This window comes from Phycodurus eques, chromosome 4 (assembly GCF_024500275.1).
Source record: "Phycodurus eques isolate BA_2022a chromosome 4, UOR_Pequ_1.1, whole genome shotgun sequence".
NCBI lineage: Eukaryota > Metazoa > Chordata > Actinopteri > Syngnathiformes > Syngnathidae > Phycodurus > Phycodurus eques.
This window is the reverse complement of record NC_084528.1, coordinates 8,001,135-8,026,894: the sequence shown is the minus strand read 5'-3', so window position 1 is coordinate 8,026,894 and position 25,760 is coordinate 8,001,135. Positions and strand designations below refer to the sequence as shown.

Here is a 25,760-nt window from a genome sequence, read left to right as displayed (position 1 = left end):
TTCCACAGTAGAATATCTAGAGTATTTGTCCATAGGGCCAACGTAATCCATGCACTTCATAGAGCTGGGCTTTATGGAAGAGTGGCCAGAAAAAAATGCTTACTTGCAGGTTAGAAATAAAAAAATAAGGATAGCACATTTTGAGCTTGCATAAAGGCGTGTGGGAGACTCCCAAAAGGATGCTCTGGTCAGATGAGACTAAAATTTATCTTTAGGGCCGTTAAGGAAAACTTTGCAATCCCCACTGCGAAACATGGTGGTGGCATTATGCTGTGGGGATGTTTTTTCAACAGGAGTCACTAAGAAACTGGTCTGAGTTAGGAGAGAGATTGTTGGTGCTCAATACAGCGATATTCGTCTGCAAAACCTCTACCAGTCTGCCAGTGACCATCAAACTTGAGGGAGCTGGAGAGGTTTTCCCATAAGGTTATGGGCAAAAATTCCAGTGGCAATCTCGTAGCGACTTATCAAAAACGACTTGCAGCCGTGATTACCGCAAAAGGTGGCTCTACAAAAAAAGTACTGACTTGGATTTTTACAAGACTATTCACTGTTTTTTCCCTGTGCACAGTAAAATTAACTGTGCTGTGTTTATTTGCAGTTATCTTTGGGGAAGATGTGGCCTTCGGTGGAGTGTTTCGATGCACAGTGGGTCTTAGAGACAAATATGGTAAGATTAAGCCTGCTCAGTACCATCCATTTCTTCACCATCGAAATCAAATCAAGCCCATGAAAGGCAGCACTTTATTCTCGGCCTTAATTATTTATTTTTTTGACACAAGATGGCAGCAGAGTATTAAAGACACCAAAAACCTCACTTTATGCGGCTCTTGAAAGAGTTCACTGTTCACCTAGAGGACCAACAGGACCCTTTTGCAAATATTTTTTCATTGTAGCCTAAGAAATCTAACGTGACAATACTTTATGTACAAAACACATGTAATTATTAGTGTTGGTATATCCCACTGTATGTACCTGATAACCTTTTCCATGTGGTATTATAATTACAGCTGTTATTCATTACAGAATCAGTGCCTACAGATCTTAAATACATATTGTTTAGTGTACTACTCGTAGTTAATACGTCAAAGAAGTAGGTATAATTAATGTTAGCAATGACTGAAACACAAAGCTTATCCACATTAAGGTAATTGCCACAGCGTCATGATTTCAATCACAACTGAGAAACTTGAATGGGGGCGAGTTATTGTGAATTGGAGGGTCCACGTTTGCGTATCCCTGCTCCTGTCATTCAAATGTCAGCTGTGAAACAGGTCTACAGTGTTACGTAATGACTAAAGCACAAGCCGATTAAAGTAACTTTTTGTGTGTGTGTTTGTGTGTGTTCTGACATGGTATCTTAGGCTTTAAGAGCTGTAGAACACCGGCTTTAGCAAACGATGCAAGTATTACGAGGAACCAAAAAAATGGATACCATTGTGATACTCATTCCAGTTACCCAGTTCTGGTATACAAGTCTGCATGTATGTATTTGAAAGTATTATATGGACAGGGCAGATGAGCAGAGAAGAAGAGGCAATTGCTATGCCTGTGACTGGAGTTGTCACTAGACTGTTGCATTGCACGTTTCTACAGCAACTGTTGAAACAAACTTGAGGCCTGTCTATCAACAGTTTGTGGAGCTCCTGTAGACTTGACATGATAAATGTGAATACATCATTTGTGTATGTATGACTGAAGTCCATAAGGGCTCAGCTCAAATGTTCAGTTTACAGCTTCTGAATTTTGTGTGACACCATTAAAACAGGTGCTTTTGGTTGCGTTTATCATATACAAAAACGTTGAAATGCAGCATTAGTATAGTACTCAAAATTGTAAATTGCTGTCATGTATGTTTGTTTTCTGTTATGTTTGAACAAGAAACCATGAATGTACTATGGTAGATCCCTCTCAACTCCAATTAGATAAACAAAAATAATTTATCACATGGCAGTAGTGTCATAAAGGTCACAGCTCCGACTCGACTTATGATTTTTTTTTTTCTGTTGTTTTCATTTATAGCTCAGTGTCTTGTTTTTTTGGGGGGGTATATTTTTAACCAAACCCAAAACGTATTCTCCAAATTGCCATATTTATGCTGATTTATACACATCTCTTGGCACTGAGTCATGAAACCTCTTAGACAATGTGGCTAAACAGGAGAAAAATCCCCGAGCCACACTTAGTGATGGGATGAGGATACCGCAAGGAGTGTATTGACACACTACACAAACTGTGTCGGCACTGTATTGGTCACTCAATAGAGACCCCTGCAGTAGTTCTAAAATCATTGCAGCTAAACAAAATTAAAATAAGATGGAAAAGTTTACATGCTGCAAACCCAACATCAGCTTGTGAAATAATATTTAATCGCTAGTCCTTTCCTTAACATATAATCTCATCGTATAATTTCATTTATTAAATTTTTTGGATGAGTTGTTTTTGAGAACAGTTTAAAATTAGATTAAAAGCTCGTTTGTGTAAATGCTAAAATTAGTTGGTATGTAAAATATAGCAAATTTGTCTGTAATAAGATTCTGTTAAAATGTTTAACGTATGGAATTTCATTAATTTAAGTGTTCAAACAAACAAAATAAAAGACTAAAAATGTTTTCATGTATGCATTTTTATTGAGGAACAAAATTTTTTTGAAGTGTCTTTGGTCCAAGGCGATTTCTCCTTAGGCACCTGTTCCCCTGCCTTAGAAAAAAACTCTTTCACAGGGTACAGATGAAGACGATGAGCATAAAAATTTAAGTGCAAGTTGATAAGTTTCAGGAGCTCCCTGAATCCCTCATTTTCAACAATGGTGAGTGGCTGACAATCTTTGATGATCATGTTGACCACAGCCTCATCCACTGCTTGCTTGTTCGGAACTGCAAGCCAAAAGGAAATATGTGGTTAAAAGCTTATTAAAGAACTGTAATTTTTACAAACAATATTACAGAGTCACACGAAGCCTTTTGTGTGTACTAACCCATTTTTGAAAATACATTTTTTTTGGTGAGAATTTCAACATACCTGGGGTACTCACACGAGTATCTGCCAATTCTTCATTGCCATGCCGAGCTCTATAATGCCTCAGCATTGATGAAGTGCTCTTATTGATGTAAGATAGCTCTGTGGAGCAGAGTCGATACTTCACCTACAATAAAATAAAAAGTTAATTTATCTGAAAAAAATTCAAACCTCTTACCAGAAAAGAGTACAAACATATTTAATTTAAAAAAAAAAAAAAAAAAAAACAGTAAACAATGCCCAAAGGCGAAACATATTACCGTATGTGGCATCAAAAGATCAAAATGATTCCAGACTGGGGATAACTTGGAACGATCCATGAAGTCACTGGAACAAGGTGAGGGCAACCAAAACTCCATCCAACAAATCCGCAACATGTCGACACAGTTTGCCTCTTTATAAACACAATTTGGCGCGGCGCATCCAAACCACACACTTCCTGTATTAATCAAATGATTTTTTTTTCTTAAAGCGAAACACACACCAACACGAGGTTTCACTCTTGTGTACTCTGCACAGCGCTGAAGCACCAGTGTTGTTTGTCCCTTCATTAGCCACACTTGTGGGTAGTTGGCCACAGCATCACGAATGTTTATGTAGCTAAAGCTTTTGCTACACTTATCCAGTCCTCTTCAATGGGAAACCAATAAGCTTCAACAATGTGGGCCCAATTAAAACTGTCTCGTCATCAACCAGGAGTTGGGCTGAACAATTTGGGAAAATACTCTAATTATTAGGGTTTTTTTGTTTCTTTCTTTCTTTTAAACAAATATTGTGGTTGCGATTTAGCATGTGATTTTTCGGAAGGAAGTTTATCTTCAGCAAACACAAGAAATTAATTATTCTATAGTATGACCAAAACAACATTGGATATACAGCTGTTGAAATAAGTATTTAACACTTCACCATTTTTCTCACTAAATATACTTTCAAAGGTACTATTGACCTGAAAATGTCACCAGAAAAATCATACCAGAGCAATGCATGTGACTAGTTTCTCCATGCAGGAGGCGTCTTGAAGCTGTCATTCCGAACATTAAATAAATACCTGTTGGCGTGTTCAATACTGTATGCCTGTGTCATTTCACGTAATTATACACAACTTAATTTCTGAGTTTATTTGTTCTACTGTTTTTGTTTGTATGGATTACTTGGGTTTTTCCCCTACGTCTGGTGAAATTTTCATGTTAATGGCACCTTGGGAAATGTAGTTGAGAAAATTGGTCACGTGTGAAATACTTATTTCAGCCACTCTTGCTTACAAATAACTCTTTCGTGTATGCCAGGCCTAAATGTTATGATGAATTGATATGAAGATAATCTTTATTTTCCTATTGAATTGTAATAAGAAAAACCTACAATCACAGTAGAATGTTGACCTGTAAAAATAATACTGTATAATTATGCTCTTGTAAGTAGCAGTAGCGCTCCTGTTAGTGTGAGCAGAGTATAGCAATCATCACCAAGATGTGAGTAAAAAAAGCGGTTGAAATGTTGATAAATGTTCTTATCAATTACATTAATCTTCTTTTCCTTTCGGCTTGTTGATTTACTTATTTGATAATCCTCAAGAAGGATATATACGACTTTATATCGAATTTTCTCAAATCCAAACTTTTTAGTTGAAGATAAACATGAATATTCTGAATCTTTAGTGGTAAATATTAGTAGGCTAACTTTAGCTGTCAGATAATTGTAACAGATTTCAAAAGCAGGACAAAGTGGTCTAAATTATTTATAATTATGGTACTATGTTTGTTTTAGGCTACCAAATCACTAGCCAGCTTTCTACGGCCCTGCTTCGAGCCAGCGCTGCCGGCGCTCAGCATAACAACCAAAGTGGGATTAGCAACCCGTACATTGATGAAGAAGGCAGCGAGCTAGCGCCGAGACCGAACGTAAATTGCAGAACACATTGGCCATTGACGCTTTATTAGGATTACCACTTAGTTTCCAGGCAGGACACACCCTGCTCCAATATTACTGGCTCCAATACGCGTGCTGCTGCAGTATGATTGGCTGTTGTATCCCTGTAGAATATGCCCTACTGCTTCCAGACAGGAAAAGATATGACTTCAGTGTGGCGGCATTGTGTTTCCCACTAACGTGAACACACCCTAATCCTAACCTTTACCCTTCCTAAACCGCCTTAAGACCCAACCGTAGCCCTAAACCAAACCATAATAAACTTCCTTGTTTTTATTTTGTCGAATGGTTGTTTGTTTCTATGTGCCCGGCGATTAGCTGGGGACCGGTTCAGGGTGTACTGTAAGATGGCTGGGACAGGCTCCAGTGGCCCACGATCCTAGTGAGGATAAGCGGTGAAGAAAATTGACAAATGTGATACGTTTGGGATGGTCATCTCTTCACATCTGCGTAGCCTGCCCTTCCCGTGACGCAGGAGCCAATCATGTTGTAGTGGGGGATGTCCTGCCTGGAAACTATGTGGGAATCCTGTTAACGCGCCATCAACACTTCAAACGTACATTGTGGTAATAAATAAGCATGCTTCAATTTGGCGGCAAACGGCATCGGGTCCTGTCTTCCCCGATGAGCCGCTCCCCGCAGCTGGGAAAGACCGTGAGCCTGACTGCTTAGCCAGCAGCGGCTGGACGGCCGATTGAAGCATTTTACGAAGCGGGGGAAAAAGGAAACCAGCACCGTTTACACACAGCAGAATGAGGGCACTCTAACATTTATCAGGAACGGCTTTTGAGTTTTGACGGAGGCAATTTTGATTCGCCAGCGTGGCGAATGTGGGCAATATTCACTTTGCCACATCCTGTTTCAGTGAGCCATTGGCAAGTTGGTGAATGGGCAGCGCGAACCCTGTCTTATGTGATGACCAAAATAGAAGAACAGTCGACTGTCTTCTACGTATTTTCTTCTACGTATTTTCAATTAATTTTGGTGCATTTGTTTTGTTTTTGTTTTTTTTGATAATGTGGAGCCTCAAACAAATTGCGCAGTAGCTGGCGTTGCCTTTTGTTTTCATTGACGTCAGAAATGTTGACCTTTTTGAGATGGATCATTATTTTACATCTCATCCTTGTGTCCAGTGACGAGTGCAAAGCTGTTTTTAATCCCTCTCTCTACTAAAAGGGAAGAATCACGCCTCTACCACCTGCAGCAAGTGTACAGAAAAGAGGTTAAAGCAGGGCGTGCTCTATATGATTGGCTTTTATGATGTCTGTCTCTGCTCTCCTCCACTTCGTTTTTGGATTGCTTTCCATCACAAAAAATTACTATTGTAAATATACTACTTCTAGTACAGACATACAACATATTCTCTCTATTTTTTCCAATAAAATCAGTGTTAGTGTCTGAGTGACCAAACGAATTAGTAATTGAATTACTGACTTCTGTGAAACACATTTGACATGAGAGTATGAAATCAACTTCCTACTACTTCTTGCACAGCGACAAAGTCCAATCTTCTTCGATTGAACATTTGCTGATCAATATTACGGAGACGGAGACATACTGAACCAACTACGCACCTTTCTACTTACTTACAAACCTCCAGTCAGAAAAGATTTTAGCATTTTGGCAGATTACTTTTTACCATTCCAAATCAACATGTGCCATTATAGGAGATTACCTACAAACCTCCAGTCAGAAAATATTTTAACATTTTGGCAGATTACCAAATCAATATGTACCATTATAGGAGATTTAAAAAAAAAAAAAAAAAAAAAATCTATTTTTATTTTACATTGATTGAACGCACAATTTTCATTCAAGGGTAATAATGAATGTATTCATCCTTTTATTATGCCTAGTCAATAAGTAAAGCTACTTTATTTTTCTTTGTTAGAAAAGACCCAAAGAAAACCCTGCTTTCTCCCTGAAACGGGCTTCAGTCAAGCTGAAGGGACTTCTGAACACTTGCAAATACTAGTCAAATTTGGCCCAAATCATTCAGATGTCTGCTAGAAAGCTGAAGCTGACTAGGAATTTCACCTTTTCAGTATGACAATGACCCCAAGCATGCATCCAAATCAGCAAATTGCTAAACCAGAAGAAAATGACATCCGGCCAAAAGCAGCAAACGTAGGGTGAGAGGTGGGGTACTTTGTGTACTGATGACCAAACTATCACATGGCTGACACACATTCACACATGCAGAGCCTTGAATTGACCAAACGTCGTTTTGGATTGTAGGTAGAAGCCAGTGAACCTGGAGAGAGCTTGGCTGAACACAGGGAGAGCATGCTTTTACTCCACACTATGCCTTGAACCCAGAGTCTTCTTTCTGCCAGGCAACAGGACTAACTATGCATTCACTATCCTCTCTATCTTGAATTGGAAGCAGATGTTGTACACCTTAAGACTGAAGACTAAAACACTCATTGTCAGTCACTTATTCTCTCGAAGTCTAAACATGAAGTGGTAGTGTAACTGTGTCACTGATTTAATAAATTGTATTGTAAATATTGTTGAAATAAACTGTAACGTTAATGAAGTTCATCAATATGTCATTGTTTATGTTAGTGTAACACAGGTATAGATATACAGATATTTTTTATGCTAATTTAGTTTATGTATGGCCACAATGTCTCTGACTTGGTGCAGGAGCTGAGTTAATGTCAATACCTTGACGACAGACAAATTTAGAGTCACGTGAGGTTGACTCTCGTCCCTTAGACAGAGTTCACGTTGATCGTTGAACTTTTCATCCGTTTTCAGGTCTGCGGAACTGTCCTAGCGAATTGAATTTAATGAGTTATACTGGCCAGAAAGACATTTTAAGCCGCCACAGACGAAAAGAAAGTAAAGAGTAAGCAAAAATAACATTCTCAATCCAAATTTAGACGACACATTCTTTCAGCTCCATTTTAGAATACAGGGTAGGGAATATGAGTGCTGAAAAAATAGGAACCTACTTTTTCATCTTTCTTTTTTTATTCTTTCTTTGGATAAGATGGATGATATATACAGTGGGTACGGAAAGTATTCAGAATCCCTTAAAATTTTCACGTATTTTCAAGTATTCAGACCCTTTGCTGTGACACTCATTTAACTCTGGTGCTGTCCATTTCTTCTGATCATCCTTGAGATGGTCCTACACCTTAATTGGAGTCCAGCTGTGTTTGATTATATTGATTGGACTTGATTAGGAAATCCACACACCTGTCTATATAAGACCTTACGGATTACAGTGCATGTCATAGCAAATGAGAATCATGAGGTCAAGTGAACTGCCTGACGAGCTCAGAGACAGAATTGTGGCAAGGCACAGATCTGCCCAAGGTTTAAAAAAATTCTGCTGCACTTAAAGTTCTTAAGAGCACAGTGGCTTCCATAATCCTTAAATAGAAGATGTTTGGGACAGCCAGAATCCTTCCTAGAGCTGGCCGTCCGGCCAAACTGAGCAATTGGGGGAGAAGAGCCTTGGTAAAAGAGGTAAAGAAGAACCCAAAGATCACAGTGGCTGAGCTCCAGAGATGCAGTCGGGAGATGGGACAAAGTTCTAGAAAGTCAACCATCACTGCAGCCCTCCACCAGTCGGGGCTTTATGACAGAGTGGCCCGATGGAAGCCTCTCCTCAGTGCAAGACAAATGAAAGCCTTAATGGAGTTTGCTAAAAAAAAAAAAAAAAAAAACCTGAAGGACTCCAAGATGGTGAGAAATAAAATTCTCTGGTCTGATGAGACCAAGATATAACTTTTTGTCCTTAATTCTAAGCGGTATGTGTGGCGAAAACCAAGCACGGCTCATCACTTGCCCAATACAGTCCCAACAGTGAAGGATGGTGGTGGCAGCATCATGTTGTGGGGGTGTTTTTCATCTGCAGGGACAGGACGACTGGTTGCAATCAAAGGAAAGATGAATGCGGCCAAGTAGAGGGATATCCTGGATAAAAATATTCTCCAGAGTACTCATGACCTCAGACTTGGCTGAAGTTTCACCTTGCAACAAGACAATGACCCTAAGCACACGGCTAAATTAATGAAGGAGTGGCTTTAGAACAACTCTGTGACTGTTCTTGAATGGCCCATTCATGGCCCTGGAGTTTGCTAAAAAACAAGTACAAGGATATCCTGGACGAAAACCTTCTCCAGGGTACTCAGGACCTCGGACTAGGCTGAAGGCTCACCTTCCAACAAGACAATGACCCTAAGCACACAGCTAAAATAACGGAGTGGCTTCAGAACAACTCAGTGACTGTTCTTGAATGGCCAAGCCAGACCCTTGACTTAAACCCAATTGAGCATCTCTGGAGAGACCTGAAAATGGCTGTCCACCAACGTTCACCATCCAACCTGACAGAACTGGAGAGGATCTGCAAGAAGGAATGGCAGAAGATCCCCAAATCTAGGTGTGCAAAACTTATTGCATCATTCCCAAAAAGACTCATGGCTGTATTAGCTCAAAAGGGTGCTTCTACTAAATACTGAGCAAAGGGTCTGACTACTTACTGGCTGTGTGATTTTTCAAGTTTTCTTTAATAAATCGGCAAAAATTTCAACAATTCCGTTTTTTTTCTGTCAATATGGGGTGCTGTGTGTACATTGAGGACAAAAAAAAGAACTTAAACGATTTTAGCAAATGGCTGTAATACAGCAAAATGGAAATTTGTTTAAGGGTGTTTGAATACTTTCCATACCCACTGTGTGTGTATATGTGTGTGTGTGTGTGTGTGTGTATATATATATATATATATATATATATATATATATATATATATATATATATATGTATATATGTGTGTGTGTGTATGTATGTATATATGTGTGTGTATGTAGACATATAGACATACAAAAAAAATATGTTTAAATATTAAGGCAGTACAGTGGATGAGTGGCCAGCATGTCTGCCTCATAGTTCTTAGGTAGCAGGTTTGGGACCGGCCTTCCTGCGTGGAGTTAGCATGTTCTTCTGAGCTTATATGGGTTTTCCTTGGGTGCTCTTTGAAGACTCTAAATTGACTCAATAAGAATCTTAGCATGAATTGCTGATAGCCAATCGCAGAGCATATATAGACAGTCAACCAGTCCAGAGTGTACAGTGCCCCGCTTTCCACCTAGAGTCAGCTTGGATAGGCTCCAGCGCACCCCTGACCCTAATGAGGATAAATGGTAGAAAATAGGTGGATGGGTGGATTATTTTTTAAAATATAATATAACATTACTTTCACTGTAGAAATAAACACGCAGGTCAATGGAGGACTGGAGAGGAAGGGGAAACCTCTGCCAAGTCTAGCATGGGTTGAATATCAGTGTGTGACTCCAGCCTCATACAGCTTACCTGAAACTGCTGTGTAAACTGCTACATCTATTGTTGTTTCTAGCAACCAGTGTACTTGTTTTTTTTGCAGGTCGCCAATGTACTTCCATATGTTTTTCTCTTAATGTCACCCCAGGTAAGGATCGGGTCTTCAACACGCCGCTTTGTGAGCAGGGGATTGTGGGATTTGGTATTGGTGTAGCTGTTGCAGGAGCCACAGCGATTGCTGAAATCCAATTTGCAGACTACATCTATCCTGCATTTGACCAGGTAATAATAATAAATAAAGAATCCACAAAATGAAAGTATACAGTACATTCTGGGGAGCCTCACATTTCATTAAAGACCCTGTCGAGTGAGTTTTTCTGAATGCATTACATAATGTTTGCAAAGACTGAGAACTATGTAGTATAAGGCTTTATTTTCCTGAATAGCACAATTCCGGAGTGGTGTAACTATGTGAAGGGGCAGGTTAGACCGGGTTGTTGTAATCTTGCAGACACTCACAGTGTGTAACCAGCGACTTTATTCGCCGCCAATTAACACGGCTTAATTCATTCATTCCCTTTAATTGAGGAGCAATGATGGTCTCGCATGCTTGGAGAGACCGATCCGTGCATGACTGGGCATGCTTGGAGCATTGTCGCTTGGATTCACTCGGACTTAATATGGGGCGTCTATACTGGTGTGGGTGTCACCACAGCCGTCATCGGTCCTCTCCAATCGAAGTGGGTTATTGCTGGCGACTTACAGTGCAAGTGTCTGCAGACCTCATTGATCTATATTCCCCCAAATGATCATTCGCCCTTTTTAAAGGTGTGACTTTGACACCCAATTGTACCTGAGCTTCGGGCTTGTGTGGCTGCTTTAGAGTCCCTTGTATTTTTATCATGAGTACACCCACGTCACAGAGAGGTAAAAGAGCAATCTGAAAAAAAAAATCTCCGATGTGACAGGGGCTTTGGGCAGGTGTGGCCCCTTTATAGCACATTATAGCTGAGTGAAAAAGGCCTGCAACGACTCGATGGGATATTTTCCAGCCACCGGAGGCTTTAAGCAGATGCATTTTTATGGCTCAAACATGTAGTTATATGTAGGCGTAATAAAGAGGCTAGACAAAGGAGCATTCATTTTTCCAGGACAAGTAGTGGTATTTGAAAGTTGAGCGGGGTGTGGTTTCAGTGCTTTTAGCGGACACGTCCATAGTGTCTGAGAGTTTAGAGAATGCTGTGATTTTTCACAATTTTGAAGTAGCTTCCTTTTATATACTTGGGGATTGTATTAATCATTAAAATTTGGCAGGGGTTGCTATTTATGATCTGGTGTGTCAAATTTAGAATAATTTGTTTTTCACTTTACAGGGGCTTTAAACTAACACAGTATTAAATAGGAATTTTCAATTTCTAAAAATAATACATATAATTATGTTTAAGTATTATATAATATACATGTAATTTTTCCTATTTTCCTCATCTACCCTCATCTGAATTTAGATTAACTTTAATTTTTTTGCCATTAATAAGATGGATGTGCATGGCTCCACAAATACAAAAGTAAAACATCCTAGTAGTGCTATTTTTGCTTGGCTAATACATGGTATTTTCAGTGTGATGTTTCACAATTTTGAACTAGCCTCATTTTATATACTAGGATTTTTTTTTAAATTATTATAAAAATTTGGCAGGGTTGATACTATCTAGTGTGTCAAATTTAGAAGACATTTAGTTTCACTTTACAGGGGCTTTAAACAATACAATATTAAATAGGAATTTTCAATTCATAAAAATACCAGTAATTATATTATTATATAGTTAACATGTAATTTTCTCTAATTTGCTCATCTAACCTAGTCTGAATTTACATTAACTTTAATTTATTTGACATTAATAACATGGATGTGCAAGACTCCACAAATACAAAAGTAAAACATCCACGTTGTGCTATTTTAGGTTGGGTAATGCATGGTATTTCCAACAGTGTGAGGGTGTTGTAAAAAGCCCTCAAATGTCTATTGTTTATATATTGCACAACACATCTTCTGAGGGAGATGAATTTGGAATATATATTTGTATGTGCTACCATTAGTGTCATACCGTGTGTCCTCCAGAAGATAAATGTGTGTCCCTGCTCTGTCAAAGGTGCATACAACAAAATATGCATCAATGGTGGTGTTTGAGGCCAATCTTGAAAGAGAATACATCTCCCATCTTCCAGTCAATTGATTAATCATTCAGAAAATACTTCACCTTAACCATTACCTTTCACTTCTGATGAATCAAATTGCTAAATAATTTGTCTGGCCAATTATGTAAATACTGTAGTATGTGAACCCTTTGGAATTACCTTAACTTCTGAATTGGTCTGATCTTCATCCAAGTCAGAACACAAATAGTCTGTCTGCCCAATCTAATAGCACAAAAACAATTGTTTTATTATTATTGGACACACCGTGTAAACAAAAGTTCAGATAGTTTTTCCACCTTGCACTGTGACCTTTATGTGTCGTGTTCAGTAAAAATAATAGAAACACAAATAGCTGTTATTGGTCGACGCCAGGGGGTCACCAACCTTTTTGAAACTGAGAGTTACTTTTTGGGTTCTGATTAATGCGAAGGGCTACCAGTTTGATACACATTTCTGAAATAACATATTTTGGTCAAATTACCTTTTATTGTTCAAGGTATTTACTATTTAGACCTCCATAGAGTGACTCTCATGGATGTATTATAATAGTGTCAATTTCATTAAAAAAATAAAAAAAAACACCTTGGTGTTGTCATACCAGTATCCAGAAAAGCTCCCTCTGATAGCTACGTACGTTTGACCCAATTTCTCATTCATCAGCATTGTCCAGGTTTGGCTCAGACCGTCCCCTTTCCTCTGATTGGTTGCCTCCGTGTAGAAGAACCACTTGTGAGAGCACGCATTTGTCATGTTAGCAGCGCTGGCTCGGGGCGGAGAGTGAGGGGGATATCTTCGCTAGTGACGTAGATAAGCTCGAGAAATTTGAATGACCTGTTTTCAGGCCTCTCGGAGGAACAACATCTGGGACTAAGGAATGCGTAGACGATTTTAATTTATATTTCACATGTTTACTAAGGCACCATTGAGCCAATATAACATCCCAAGTATTAGAAAAAGTTGGTTTGGTAAAATACAGGACCTTTAATGCCTTTTATTATTATTATTATTAATAATTGATAATCATCTATGTGAAGACAGAGCATGTTAATTTGTCAATTATCAACAATTATTTACTAGCATAGGAACCAGATAAATATCATTATGCCACACTTTCTATAAATCTCTGCAAGTCTACATTTTCAAATGATCATGTCTACAACATACTGAGGAAAATTACAATTTCCCATAACATGAGTAGTCCATCTCTTGAACAGGACCGTGGGCTACTCATGTTCCTCTTGGGGGTTACGTGGTTCCCGTGGGCACCATGTTGGTGACTCATAGTATAAGCAGGCTGTGTTTGTCTGATATTGTGGCTTAGATGATCTCATTTTATTACCGGCCTATTCTGAAATCCAGGTAATTCCAAAGGGTTCATGAGTGTTGTTGTAACTATTTGCAGTTGACACCAACATACCATTTTAGAACCTAAAAATAATAAAATTACTTCCCCTGCTACAACACCCAAACTGTGCCATTCGTAGGATTAAATGTGTCACCTACCAATTTTTGTGGAACTAACATATTGGTCTCTTTGTAGATTGTCAATGAAGCTGCCAAGTACCGCTACCGCTCTGGCAACTTGTTTGATTGTGGCAAGCTCACCATTCGGGCTCCCTGGGGATGTGTCGGCCATGGATCCCTCTACCACTCCCAAAGCCCCGAGGCATTTTTTGCCCATTGCCCTGGCATTAAGGTTAGCCTTACAGCACCCTACAGTTTCCTAATTATATTTACATTTTACAGTATACTTGTAACTGCTATTCTGTCAGTATATATATATGTACATATAATATTATATATGTATATATATATATATATATATGTATACATATATTTTTTTTTTTCACAAATCTATATTATTTGTTCAGTCTCTATATGGGTCTGTTATTTTTTTACACATTATTGACCAATCAACAGTGTTGAAAATGGCTTGCTCTCTGACAATGCAATGTTAATGGTTCAACAAACATGCTGGTTCTTTTTTTTGTTTCCTGAAAAGTGACGATTTATGGAGATGCTAGGACTCCGCTTGATGCCGGCGATATTAATGTCCTGCCCACACCTTTGTATACCCTTCATTGCACCACTAACAATAGTGTTGCTGACATGGATGTAACTGCACATGTTCTAAGCAGACATGTTACAATGTCACAAATAGCATCTCTCATTGTGCCTAGAAAAGCGCTATATGAGTGTAATGTATTATTATTATTATTATTGTCTGTCATCCTCTTAACATTCACGGGAACATCACGAAAGCATCTTATTTCACCAATGTCAAAGAATGATTCGATGGTTTACAGCAAATAGCAATTTGAGTAACCCTCTCTGAGAGCAGTAAACATGATGTCTCCCAACAAAGGTCAGGCTGATAAATGTTAATCTTTGTGCATACAGTCAGCACAGCCAGCTCCATCTAAGGGTTAGCAACACCTAAGTTCAACCACCCAGTTGATTGGCTATCATCATCTTTCTTTTGGTGTTGCTTTGACTTGAATGCTATTCACACTCATAGATCATTTTACAATTGAGACTATATGAGTCCCAGGATACACGTTTGGAAACAGCCCCAGAACAATGAGTCCCTGGAACTTACTGTAGCATCAGAGAGTACAGATACAGCAATCATCCGATATATGACGGTTGTTGCTTCGCGGTCCGGCTGTATTGCAGACTTTTACTTGCCCAATTCGTACAATGTTTTTGTGTTATCCACTGCTCTTGCTTTCTCTCAGTGTATTATATTTCAGTCTGCTACGTGAGCAAATTTTTTACGGATATAGTTTCCCAAGAACTATCACGATAAACGATCGTATCGTTTTTTTGTTTTTTTAAATGCCACTGATATAATGATGTTATAGAGCATAGGTGTCAAACTCAAGGCCCGGGGGCCAGATGCGGCCCGCTACATCATTTTATGTGGCCCGCGAAAGCAAATAATGCTCGTCAACTTCCGTGATTTTTGCTAAAATCTGTACCCAAATTCCAAATTGTCATAATAATAATCAATAATGTTGCGATATTGCATTTTTCTGTTACTAAACCCTTCCTCTACAGTAACTTAAACAATACTTGAACAAACTATTATCCTTGTCTTCTGACTGGTATTATCCTTGTCTTCTGACTGGTAAAGGTGGTTTCACTGGTCCATCGCTGTGTACTACAACAGGATACTTTTTCATGTTTGTAAGAACAAAATGTGGATATAATCACAGAACATCAGATACAGAATCATTTTTAGACATACTATTAGTATTACTATTCATAGTACACATGGATTTAACATAATGAAATATGTGTGCGCAGGTTGTAGTACCTCGTAGCCCAGTGCAGGCCAAGGGGCTGCTTCTCTCCTGCATCGCTGATAACAACCCCTGCATTTTCTTTGAGCCCAAGATCCTTTATAGAGCAGCAGGTAAGTTGGATTCCTTGTGAATGTAAATTGCGAGGCAAGTTTATTTACTGTAGCTCATATATTAATAAACACAGCGCTAATTCATGCTTCAAAACTAGTCAGGTAGTTAAGTATCGTTAACAGTAAAATATAAAGATGTTAAAATCCATTCATCAATCAATCAAACCTTTATTTGTATAGCACCTTTCATACTTAAAAGCAATAACAAAGTGCTTCAGAAGGCAAATGATAAAAGACACAAACCTCCCACCTCCACACCCACCCACAGTCTCTGAGCCCCTGTGACACCCAACACCCGTGAGTAAAAGTAGTTATAACAAAAAAAATGATTAAATACATAACATAGCAATTGAGTCATGGCTGAGCACAGAGTGGAGTGAAGAAGCACCACCATGGGGGGCCGTCAGCAACAGCATTTTCTACATTGCTTAGTTATCTTTGTTAGGGTCACAAGAAAGCTGTAAACTATCACAAGTGATTTAGGGCAGTGATCCCCAACCCTCGGTCCATGGACCGATACCGGTCCGTGAGGCATTTCTTACCGGACCACATAGAAGGAATGACCAATTTATATAACTTCCGTTGTATTGCGTTTTCGCGTGTCAAATGGGTTTTATTTTGAAAAATGACCGCATCTTCTCCGTTGCAACAGCTGCGTGTCGTAACTGACACGTCAAAACTGCACAGAATGCTGTAGCAGTTTCCGCTCCCATCCGACTCGTTCATGGCGGCGGCAAGCTCAAAGAACGAATCATTTCATTAACTGATTCAGTTCATTACGTTCACTGAAACGATTTGTTCTTTTGAACGAAACGTTTGCAAACGAAACAACACTAGACTGCATGTCGGTCACGTGATACGTCACTAAAAAAAAAAAGTCCACAAACGAGCAAAAATTAGTAAAAAAAACAAACGTCTTCGGAGAGCTTCTTTTCAAAAAGAAAAAGGCCGCCTGAGGACCCAGAAGAAGAGCCTAGGACCTCAAAGAAAAAGCAAGCTTCTTGTATCCGTTATGCGTTATGGTGAGTTGTATTTTTCATGCATTTAACATATGTTTTCAAGCCGGTCGTGTTACTTTATTTTTGGTCTGTGTGTGTGGATATGGGAGCCGGTCCGTGGTGAATAAAAGGTTGGGGACCACTAGGTCACCAGTTAATCACAGGGGTGACTTGCTCCACAAGCAATCATCTCTCGCTGTCATGGGACTGAAACACCTTGTAATGCTGGACAACAGTACTTGGAGTTTTTTCAATTTAGTATGTGAGTCCTCTTTACAGTACTTCTCTGATCACTGTTATCCTTTGAAAAAGTATTGCAAAAATGGTAAAAGCAAAATACACAGTTAATGCTTTTAAGATTGCTGAATGTACATAAATCTACTCAGATATATGACGGCTCACGTGATATGCTGCAGTCCCATATGATGACGGTTTGAATGTTGGGGTATATTTTTCTGGTACATTTTAGTTGAACTCCAAATTGTCTACATTTTGGGGTGTTCAGTCCTCAAGGTATCACAAAAAGTATTCCAAATGCTGAAATTTATGTAACAGCAATTTAAGAACATAGTTGGAGTAAATATAAAAAAGTGTCAGTATAAATTCTATATTCGAAACTGGTACAGCTCTATGTCAGAGAGAGTTGAAGAGTGCAGCAGCTGTAGTTCACAATAACAGTGGTATTCTAAACAAATATCTCGTAAGTAAGCTGTAACAGATGTTTCATTACGCTATTTATAGGAATAGAAGTGGTATTATAAATTTCCATTTATTTATTTATTTATTTGGTGCAAGCATCTTTTCATGTCTATTGATATTGATTGATGATCAAAGCAAAATCCATTGAAGTTGGCATCAGCACAGCTAGAGGATAAGCATTCTCCATTTTCAGAGCTAATGTTTGACCATCAGGCCTCCGGTTTAGGTTGAGTTTTTATTATTTAAAGGGCCTATCTCACTGGCGGAGACTTCACTGAGACTGATCTGTTGCAGAAAATCCAGGACTCGGGAGACCAAAATATTGCTTGCGCTCTCAACAGGATTGATGTCCGGGAGACGTCTCCCGACAAGGTGACAACCAATTCACCCGGACTTGGCAGCACGTAGCTGCAGGTGCTGCCTGTACCCATTTGAGAGTTCGACAGCAAAATAAATTAATACTTAGGTTACGAATAATTTATTAGTGACTCAAAGTTTCTTTTGCTGTAGAACTCTAAAAACAAAAAGCATTTTTTTTTCAACAGCAAAATGAAAGAATACTAGATCACTTATAATTTATTAATGACCAAAGTATTGTTTTCTTCTGCTCTCACTAATAATTTATTAGTGACCTAAGCATTGTTTTCCTTTGCTGTCAAACTCTCAAATGGGCGACATGTCCCAAAGTTTTGTTGGCGGCCCTCCATGCTCAGCTGCCAGAGCATGGACATCGGAACAGTCCTCTATAATGAGGAAAATGCTTTAAACTCCATAAAATCCAAAATATTGGTACAATTATTCTGATAGTTTTAGTGGTTGAAGTGGCCATAAGTGGAGATGTGCACAAAAATATTAGTGACGATTGTTAGCAGTTTCATGACATTAAGCTATGTTGAGCTTTTAAAAATAAAATGCAACCCTGTATTGCTCAGTGACTGTTTTTCTCAATGTCTTTGTCTCAAAAGTGTTCTCTGTCAATTGAGTGTCTGTTGTCGTACCAGAGCGGCTCCAATTACCGGAGACAAATTCCTTGTGTGTTTTTTGGACATACTTGGCAAATAAAGACGATTCTGATTCTGGTATGGAGGAGTCTTGAAAAGGTCCCCAGTGTAATCGAACATGTATATTGTATTTTTTTACACCATATTTCCCCTCTTGCAATATTCAAGCCTTTTTAAAGGCTGCCTGTCTTTTGCAAGTGAGCCAGCCCTCATTCCGCCGCACATACTGCTGAGCCTGGGCTAAATAAATACCAATTACCAAATAAATTTTTACAGTAACTGGAACAGTTGTTGAACAAACTATTATCCTTGACTTCTGATTTGAAAACTAGTTATCCATCATTTTGATGCGTATATAATACTATGATCAGGCAATGAAACATTTACATGGTTTCACGGTCATAACGGCCCTCTAAAGGAAACCGTATCAACAATGTGCCCTATGACAAAAATGAGTTTGACACTCCTGGCTTAAACATTTTAAACAGTCACAATAATTATCACATCACTCTAGAAAGATTCCCCACTTCTCTTGAGACTACAATTACAGCCTTGAGTTTCTATGTTGGAATGCTTTTCAAGCCCTCTGATCATCTGTTCACACTTGGAACACTGACATTTACAACTGTAATTGTGAAGAAGGTCTGGAAACACTTTGCATGTTGTTGTGGCATAAATATTGTTAATCAGCTGTAGGTACTAAAAAATTCTGTAGTGTGAGACAGGCCCTTTAAGTGGTATTTCATATACAGTGCTGAGTTGCACTATCTTGGGTTTAAAGAAGGGGTGTCAAACTCATTTTTGTCGCGGGGTGGCTTCTTTCATGACTGAAATTTCGATATTCTGCCCCCCATAGAATGTTTTTTTCTTTTTTACGCGAGTTGGCTTAGGCCAACTTGTTTTGTCATGGTGGATCACCTATGTCATATGCAGAACAGTATAAATTACGTAAATCTCACTATGGGTGAGTACTAGGCATGGGCCAAAAAGTCAAGGTTTCAAATCCACTACACTGTCAATTACGGGTAATTTGCTTTTTGGGGGGCGGGGGAGGGAGGGGAAGTCGCAATATGATTGGCTGCTTGCAAAGACGAGACTATCACACGCTAAACAATCAGCCTCTTTGAACTGAATGAGGGTAGCCATCAGCCTTTTTTCTCCTTCACAACTGAGCAGAAGGGGGAGGGGCAGCAGTGCACACACACGTAAGCAGAGTATTACGTGAGACCAACATGCTGACAAGGAAACCGTGACACCGGCACAAAAAGGAGACAATTCAGTTTTATTGACAATACAAATTCTCAAAGCTTGAACTTCTCAGTGCCAATCTTAACTGTAGGCAAGTTATCTGGATGGAGATTTTTTTCTTTTGTTTGTACTTCGTTATATTTCTTGTTTTGTCGTGATTGTTTTTGTTTTTCACAATAAATGTGTTTAGTAGAAAAAAGTTAAAAGCCTAAAATAGTTAAAAGTTGTAAATAAATGTGTTTTTGTATTTTGTATATATTTTTTGTCACACTGTGTAAGGGATCACCAACATCGCAGGCACCAGTTAGCCCCAAATGAAGACATGTAGCCAGCGGGTCTCTTCTAGAAATAGCTCACCATTGATGGAACATTGTGATTTACGAAGTGTAAATATTTATTTATTTAAACTTACCATGGAGCATGTTTTTTAATGTGCCAATTATTCTATATTGTGTTTTTAAAAATAAAATGGCTTGTGTTCAATGGGGAAAAAAAGTTGTTTTTATTCATCCAAATTGTTTTTTTTTTAAACAATAGATTTTAGAGCTGAGCTGGAATTTAAATACCATGATACAGCCGTGTTTTTGCTCAAGGTTATCGTACCGTCAAAATCCGATATCGTCGCTTGCCTAGGGAGTACTGTACAGCTCATACAGATAAGAAGACGCTGTTCATGTAATGACTTGCACGTTCAGCTGATGCCGTAGTGCGGGCCAATGTCATGCTGACTTCAAATTAATCCCACGGGCCGGATGAAATAGCTGCGCGGGCCGGGAGCTTGACATGTCTGGTTTAAAACATGAGTATGAGTCCTCCTCTTTTGGACAACAACAAAACACAGTTTTTCGGCAACGTTAATCAGTGTGTAGTTGGCAAACAATATTATTCACACATTATGTTGTGCTGATAAAAGCACATGCTCTCTCTTCTAGATGATGGCATTCTGGAAAAAGCATGTGGAAGCCTTTGAAATCGGCCAGGCCAGACTAAATGTACTGTTGAAGGAATGTGTGTTCGATGGGGTTGTCATTCCATTAGTTGTTCTACTCTTCTATTAAAGTTAGTCGTTTTGAAATCTTAGTATCTTGATAACCGCAGGGTTCATAATGTGTTCTGCATCAACCCTCATAAGTGTTGAGTCTGCATGTTATTGATTTTCTTAACAACTAAAACTAATACACTGTGTAAATATAGTGAAGAATTGAACTCTGGTTAAAACTGCTGGCTCACAGCAGGAAGGTTTGGAATCCTGTTCTGGATCCTGGCCTTGGGCCTTTCTATTAAATTTTAATGTTTGCCGCATGGATGTGTGGGTTTTCTCTGGTTACGCTGGCTTCTCCGCAAAAATAAGTACTGTATATTAAATGAATTACCCATGGATTTACAGCAAGCTATACTGTACAGTTCAGTTTAGATCAGGGGTGTCCAAACTTTTGCAAAGAGGGCCAGACTTGGTCAGATGAAAATGTATGCGGGCCGACCATTCGGCCTGACATTCCTCGAACCATTACCATTGTAAATTAATATGTAACTATATCACTTTGCTGTCTGCAGCTAGGTCGATATTGCAAATGAGAATCTATTTTCAATTGCATTACCAGGATAGTTAAAGCTTAAAATAATAATAAATTAAATACAAATGAACTATTTTATGAAAGTTATTAATAATAATAGTATTTTTTTAGAAACGTATTTATTCATTTTGTTTTAACAAATCACATCCCAGTGCATTTTGACAAAGAATAGCATAGTCACTATACTATTCTGTCATCTGATTTGACTACACTATAGTCAAATCAGATGACATTAAAATTATTAGTTTTTTTTTTTTTTTTTTAATGAATCCAACCAAATGCTATAAAACGTTGATTCCTTTCCCTACCTACCAATGAGGCAAAAGGTTAGTGTTTGTGATACTGTGAGACGTTTGTGAATTTCTCCCAATTCATTGTGATGTAAAGTTGCTACGGTGACGTTTTAGCTCAATATTAAGGTTGTTTTTTTTTCTGTCATCTGTTCTTACGTTGTTTTGAAGACTAAAATAAACACTAAAAACCATCAGTGTAATCTCAATGTTGGCAAAGACGTATTTTATTGTTTCACTCACCCAACTGACTGAGAGTAGACTTCACTGAAGCTCTGCACTGTGTCGGCTGAGGGTCGGAGCACGAGGGAGCATGTCAGACTTCGAGACATCGTGAAAGGCTCCTTTGCACATTATAATCTTATTCCAAGTGTTGCACTGAGGCGACTGGTTATTAATTTTAACAAACTCGAGAGAGATACTTTTGTTCGACGCCGCCATTGGGCACAAGCATGTCTTCGTCCGCGTTTGGAGGACTGTAGGCATTGAAACTGGGAACCGAAATGCATAAATTTGAACGATTCCTGGAGAACTGGAATGTTAGTCCCGGTTCCAATTGGTTCTCGATTCTCGCTGCCCAACCCGAGTCATGGTGAAGCAGCCACGAGTTTTCCTGCCACAAATCTTCCCTCTTCTCCCATAATGAAAGAAGCAAATGTCGCAGGATCTCTTTGTAGATGTGCTGCTTGATCGTCTGGCCCACACTGAAGGGGAAAACCTGTAGTTTGTAATTTGGATAAATAGATATTTTCTCTGAAACCTTTCTGACATGCCTCCTATTTTGTCCAATAGCATGGTTGAAACACAATGTTGATTGAGGTCGTGCTAGTAATCAAAAATAGATCCCTGTTGTTGATGGTCTAATGCAGGGTGTTAAGATTGAAGATGACCAACTAACTAACTGGATATCTTTGCAGGTAAGGAATTCATCTGTTTGTCTGTGTGTTTGCAGTGGAACAGGTTCCCACAGAACACTACACTATTACACTCTCCCAGGCTGAGGTTGTAGAGGAAGGAAGTGATGTCACTTTGATTGCCTGGGGGACGCAGGTAGGTGATCCTGCACATCATTAACAAGATCTCAATGGGTGTGCTGAATAGTTTAGTTACTGTCTATCTTTGGAACCCTGGACACTAGCAGAAGGGAGTCGCATGAACAATATATATTGGTCAAAGCCAGTGGATTAATTTTAAGTCCATTACTAGCCTCCTGTGTCACTGCAGGGTCTCTCAGCTGGCATGCTTAGACGATATCTGCACAGACATCTCAGCACCAAGGCTGTGCTTGGCTCTCCGGCGATTAACAGCACATGTCTGCAGCACACTTTCCATTGTTGATGGTCTTTTCAACAGTGAGCTTTGATTTATATGGCTTGGTATCACAGAGCCTGTAACTCGCCAGGAGTCAGATTGTGTTTGATTGTTCCCAACTACTTTATCTGGCTTATCTAGGCCCAAATGCACCTACATCTTGGGAGGAAGTTCAGGGGACACTGAGAGAAAGCGTCTCTATCAGAGCCAGTATTATTCTTGAAGTGTGTACTTGGCAAAAGTGATGTTCCAGTAAAGTAGTTGAAACAATGGCCTCCCCTTCTGAAATTCATTTCTTTGCTTCCTATTTCACTACTCCTCATCTGCCTGGCTTTCTAAGTGAGAAAGGAAACTATAGAAGTGGAATTTGAGATCCAAAAGAACAGATAAAGTATTTTCTTATGCTCGTCTTTACCACAGACAATAATATAAAATCAAATTTAAGTGCGATCAACTTGCAATGGACCTGGACTCTGTTGATATAATCACAGAAAATAATCAACAACATTTATTGAAACACAAAAAAGTATTATCATGATCATGTTTCCTTCTTCTTCTTCTTTTCATTAGGTACACGTAATGAAGGAAGTAGCCCAAATGGCCCAGGAGAAACTTGGTGTTTCCTGTGAGGTCATTGACCTGCGCACTATCCTACCATGGGATGTTGAAACTGTTTGCAAGGTACCGTGCAAACAAGTGCTCAGTTTGAGCAAAAATTTATTTCATACAATGACATATGTATTTGTACAGTGGCATAATTAATTTAAATTTACTTACTCACTGAGACTAAAGATGGGAAAAACAATTTAAGACTTCAACTTTAAAGTATTGTACTAGCTCTTTAGCAGTTATAGCCATTTTATTCTGGTTATCATTTTCAGTTATTTGAACAATTATATATCAGTTTGCATGACCTTTTCACTTTTTATTTCTGTATTCCTCAAAGAATAGGGAATACCCTTTGTTAAAATTACAGGGTACCAATATGCCTGAAACTTTAATAATTGTCGATTTTAAACATTTAAACTTTTGTTTAAAAACATTGTTGCAACTGTATTGCAATACAGTCAACCACTCAAATACATTAACATTTCTAAGTAAATTGTAGCATTCCATAGGGTAGATCAGGGATGGGCACAGAAACGCTCCCTCTCTATGGTAAGACATGCAACAAATCTGAAAAATAATGCTGCTCAGCACAGATGGATAGTGACCTAAGTCTTTTAGGAAAGAAAGAAAACTCAGTACCTTCTTTAGACAAATCTTCAAATTTCAAATTAGTCATCTGAATCCAATTAGGTTTGGTTTTCACTTACTGGATACAAGTCTAAATTCTAAAAATCACAGAAGACACAGCACACCGTGTAGCCATTCTTTCCTGGGATATCACATTTTAGTTCATTGTCCATAAAAATGCCACATGCTTCCCGTGTAAATAACTGAGTCACAACATAAAGTACGTTTTCATTTTGCATATTTAAATCTGTCCAATTTTCGGGGTCCTCAACTATATACAATGCAGCTCCTGCTGTCAAGCAACTGTTAATGCCACCACAGAAGGCCCAGGATGGAATTTCATTAGCAGGCAAGTAATTTAATAGGGTGTGAGTTGGAAGTGAAGGCACAGGCAGTAGTGGTTGTCACTTTGAGACTGTTTAAAGAAGGGATTCTCAAGTAACAGCTTTATTTTTAAACTACTGCCTGTCATAAAATGGAATGGTGGGTTTATGTGCCTGATGCACAGGCACGCACAAACACACACACACACACACACACACACACTGTCTCCAATTGTTTCCTGTGATTTTATAGCAACAGTGTTGAGATAAGTTGGTATACCTAGCGTTAAATTTTTCCATTATGGAACTGAAACGTCGGTAATTCGCTGCAGGCGGAACTCAATGAGAGGCGTTAATCAAGCAATTATCTAATTTAAGCAAAGGCACAGCGTGTTGGCTTACTCGTGAATACAGTGGTGGGTCCGCTTTACAACTGCGTTCTACTTAAAACACTGCCATAGTTGTGTCAGAAAAACACTTAAAAAACCCTAAATATAAAATAATCAAATTAAAAACAGTCATGAAAAAAAAATCAATTCCTTACCTTTACTCCTATCATTGGCTTTCTCACTAGAAGGGGTTCAAACTAGTGATGGGACAAACAACACTGGTGCGTCAGCACTGTGCCAAGCACACGAGAGTGAAACCCCGTATTGGTGCGTGTATTGATTTAAGAAAAATAAATCATGTGACCGATACAGTAAATGTCGTTTGGATGTGCAGCGCCAAATTGGGTTTATTTGTTGGATGGAATTTTGCTGTTGCTGTTGGATTTTGGATTTTTGCTTGCCCTCACCTTGATCCACTGACTTCATGGATCCTTCCAAGAAGTTTTCCCCAGTCTGGAATAATTTTGATCTTTTGATGCCAAATAAGGTAAATCTTTATCGCCTTTGGCCATTTTTTACTGTTAGTTTTTCAATTAAATATGTTTGTACTCTTTTCTGGTAAGAGGTTTGAAATGTTTTCAAACAAATTAACTTCTTATTTTATTGTAGGTGACGTGTCGGCTCTGCCCCACAGTGCTATCTTACATCAATAAGAGCACTTCATCAATGCTGAGGCATTAGAGCTCGGCATGGCAATGAAGAATTGGCAGATACTCGTGATGACCCCAGGTATGTTGAAATTCTCACAAAAAAAAATTATTTCCAAAAATTTTATTATACACAAAAGGCTTTGTGTGACTGTAATATTGTTTGTAAAAATTATAGTCCTTTAATAAGCCTT

General features: G+C 38.7%; 1 protein-coding gene across 5 annotated transcripts in view; it reads left to right on the top strand.

The window, feature by feature from the left end:
• bckdhb (branched chain keto acid dehydrogenase E1 subunit beta) overlaps positions 1-25,760 on the top strand; it is a 72,463-nt gene that overhangs the window by 3,281 nt on the left and 43,422 nt on the right. For 4 of the 5 annotated variants that reach the window (XM_061673838.1, XM_061673836.1, XM_061673837.1 and 1 more), the window contains exons 3-8: positions 602-670; positions 10,385-10,518; positions 13,973-14,128; positions 15,742-15,850; positions 22,613-22,710; positions 23,542-23,652. In XM_061673838.1, coding sequence (XP_061529822.1) covers positions 602-670; positions 10,385-10,518; positions 13,973-14,128; positions 15,742-15,850; positions 22,613-22,710; positions 23,542-23,652 — 677 coding nt within the window. Of the gene's footprint in view, positions 1-601; positions 671-10,384; positions 10,519-13,972; positions 14,129-15,741; positions 15,851-22,612; positions 22,711-23,541; positions 23,653-25,528; positions 25,649-25,760 lie in introns of all 5 variants that reach the window. The other variant, XM_061673840.1, reaches the window with a different exon arrangement.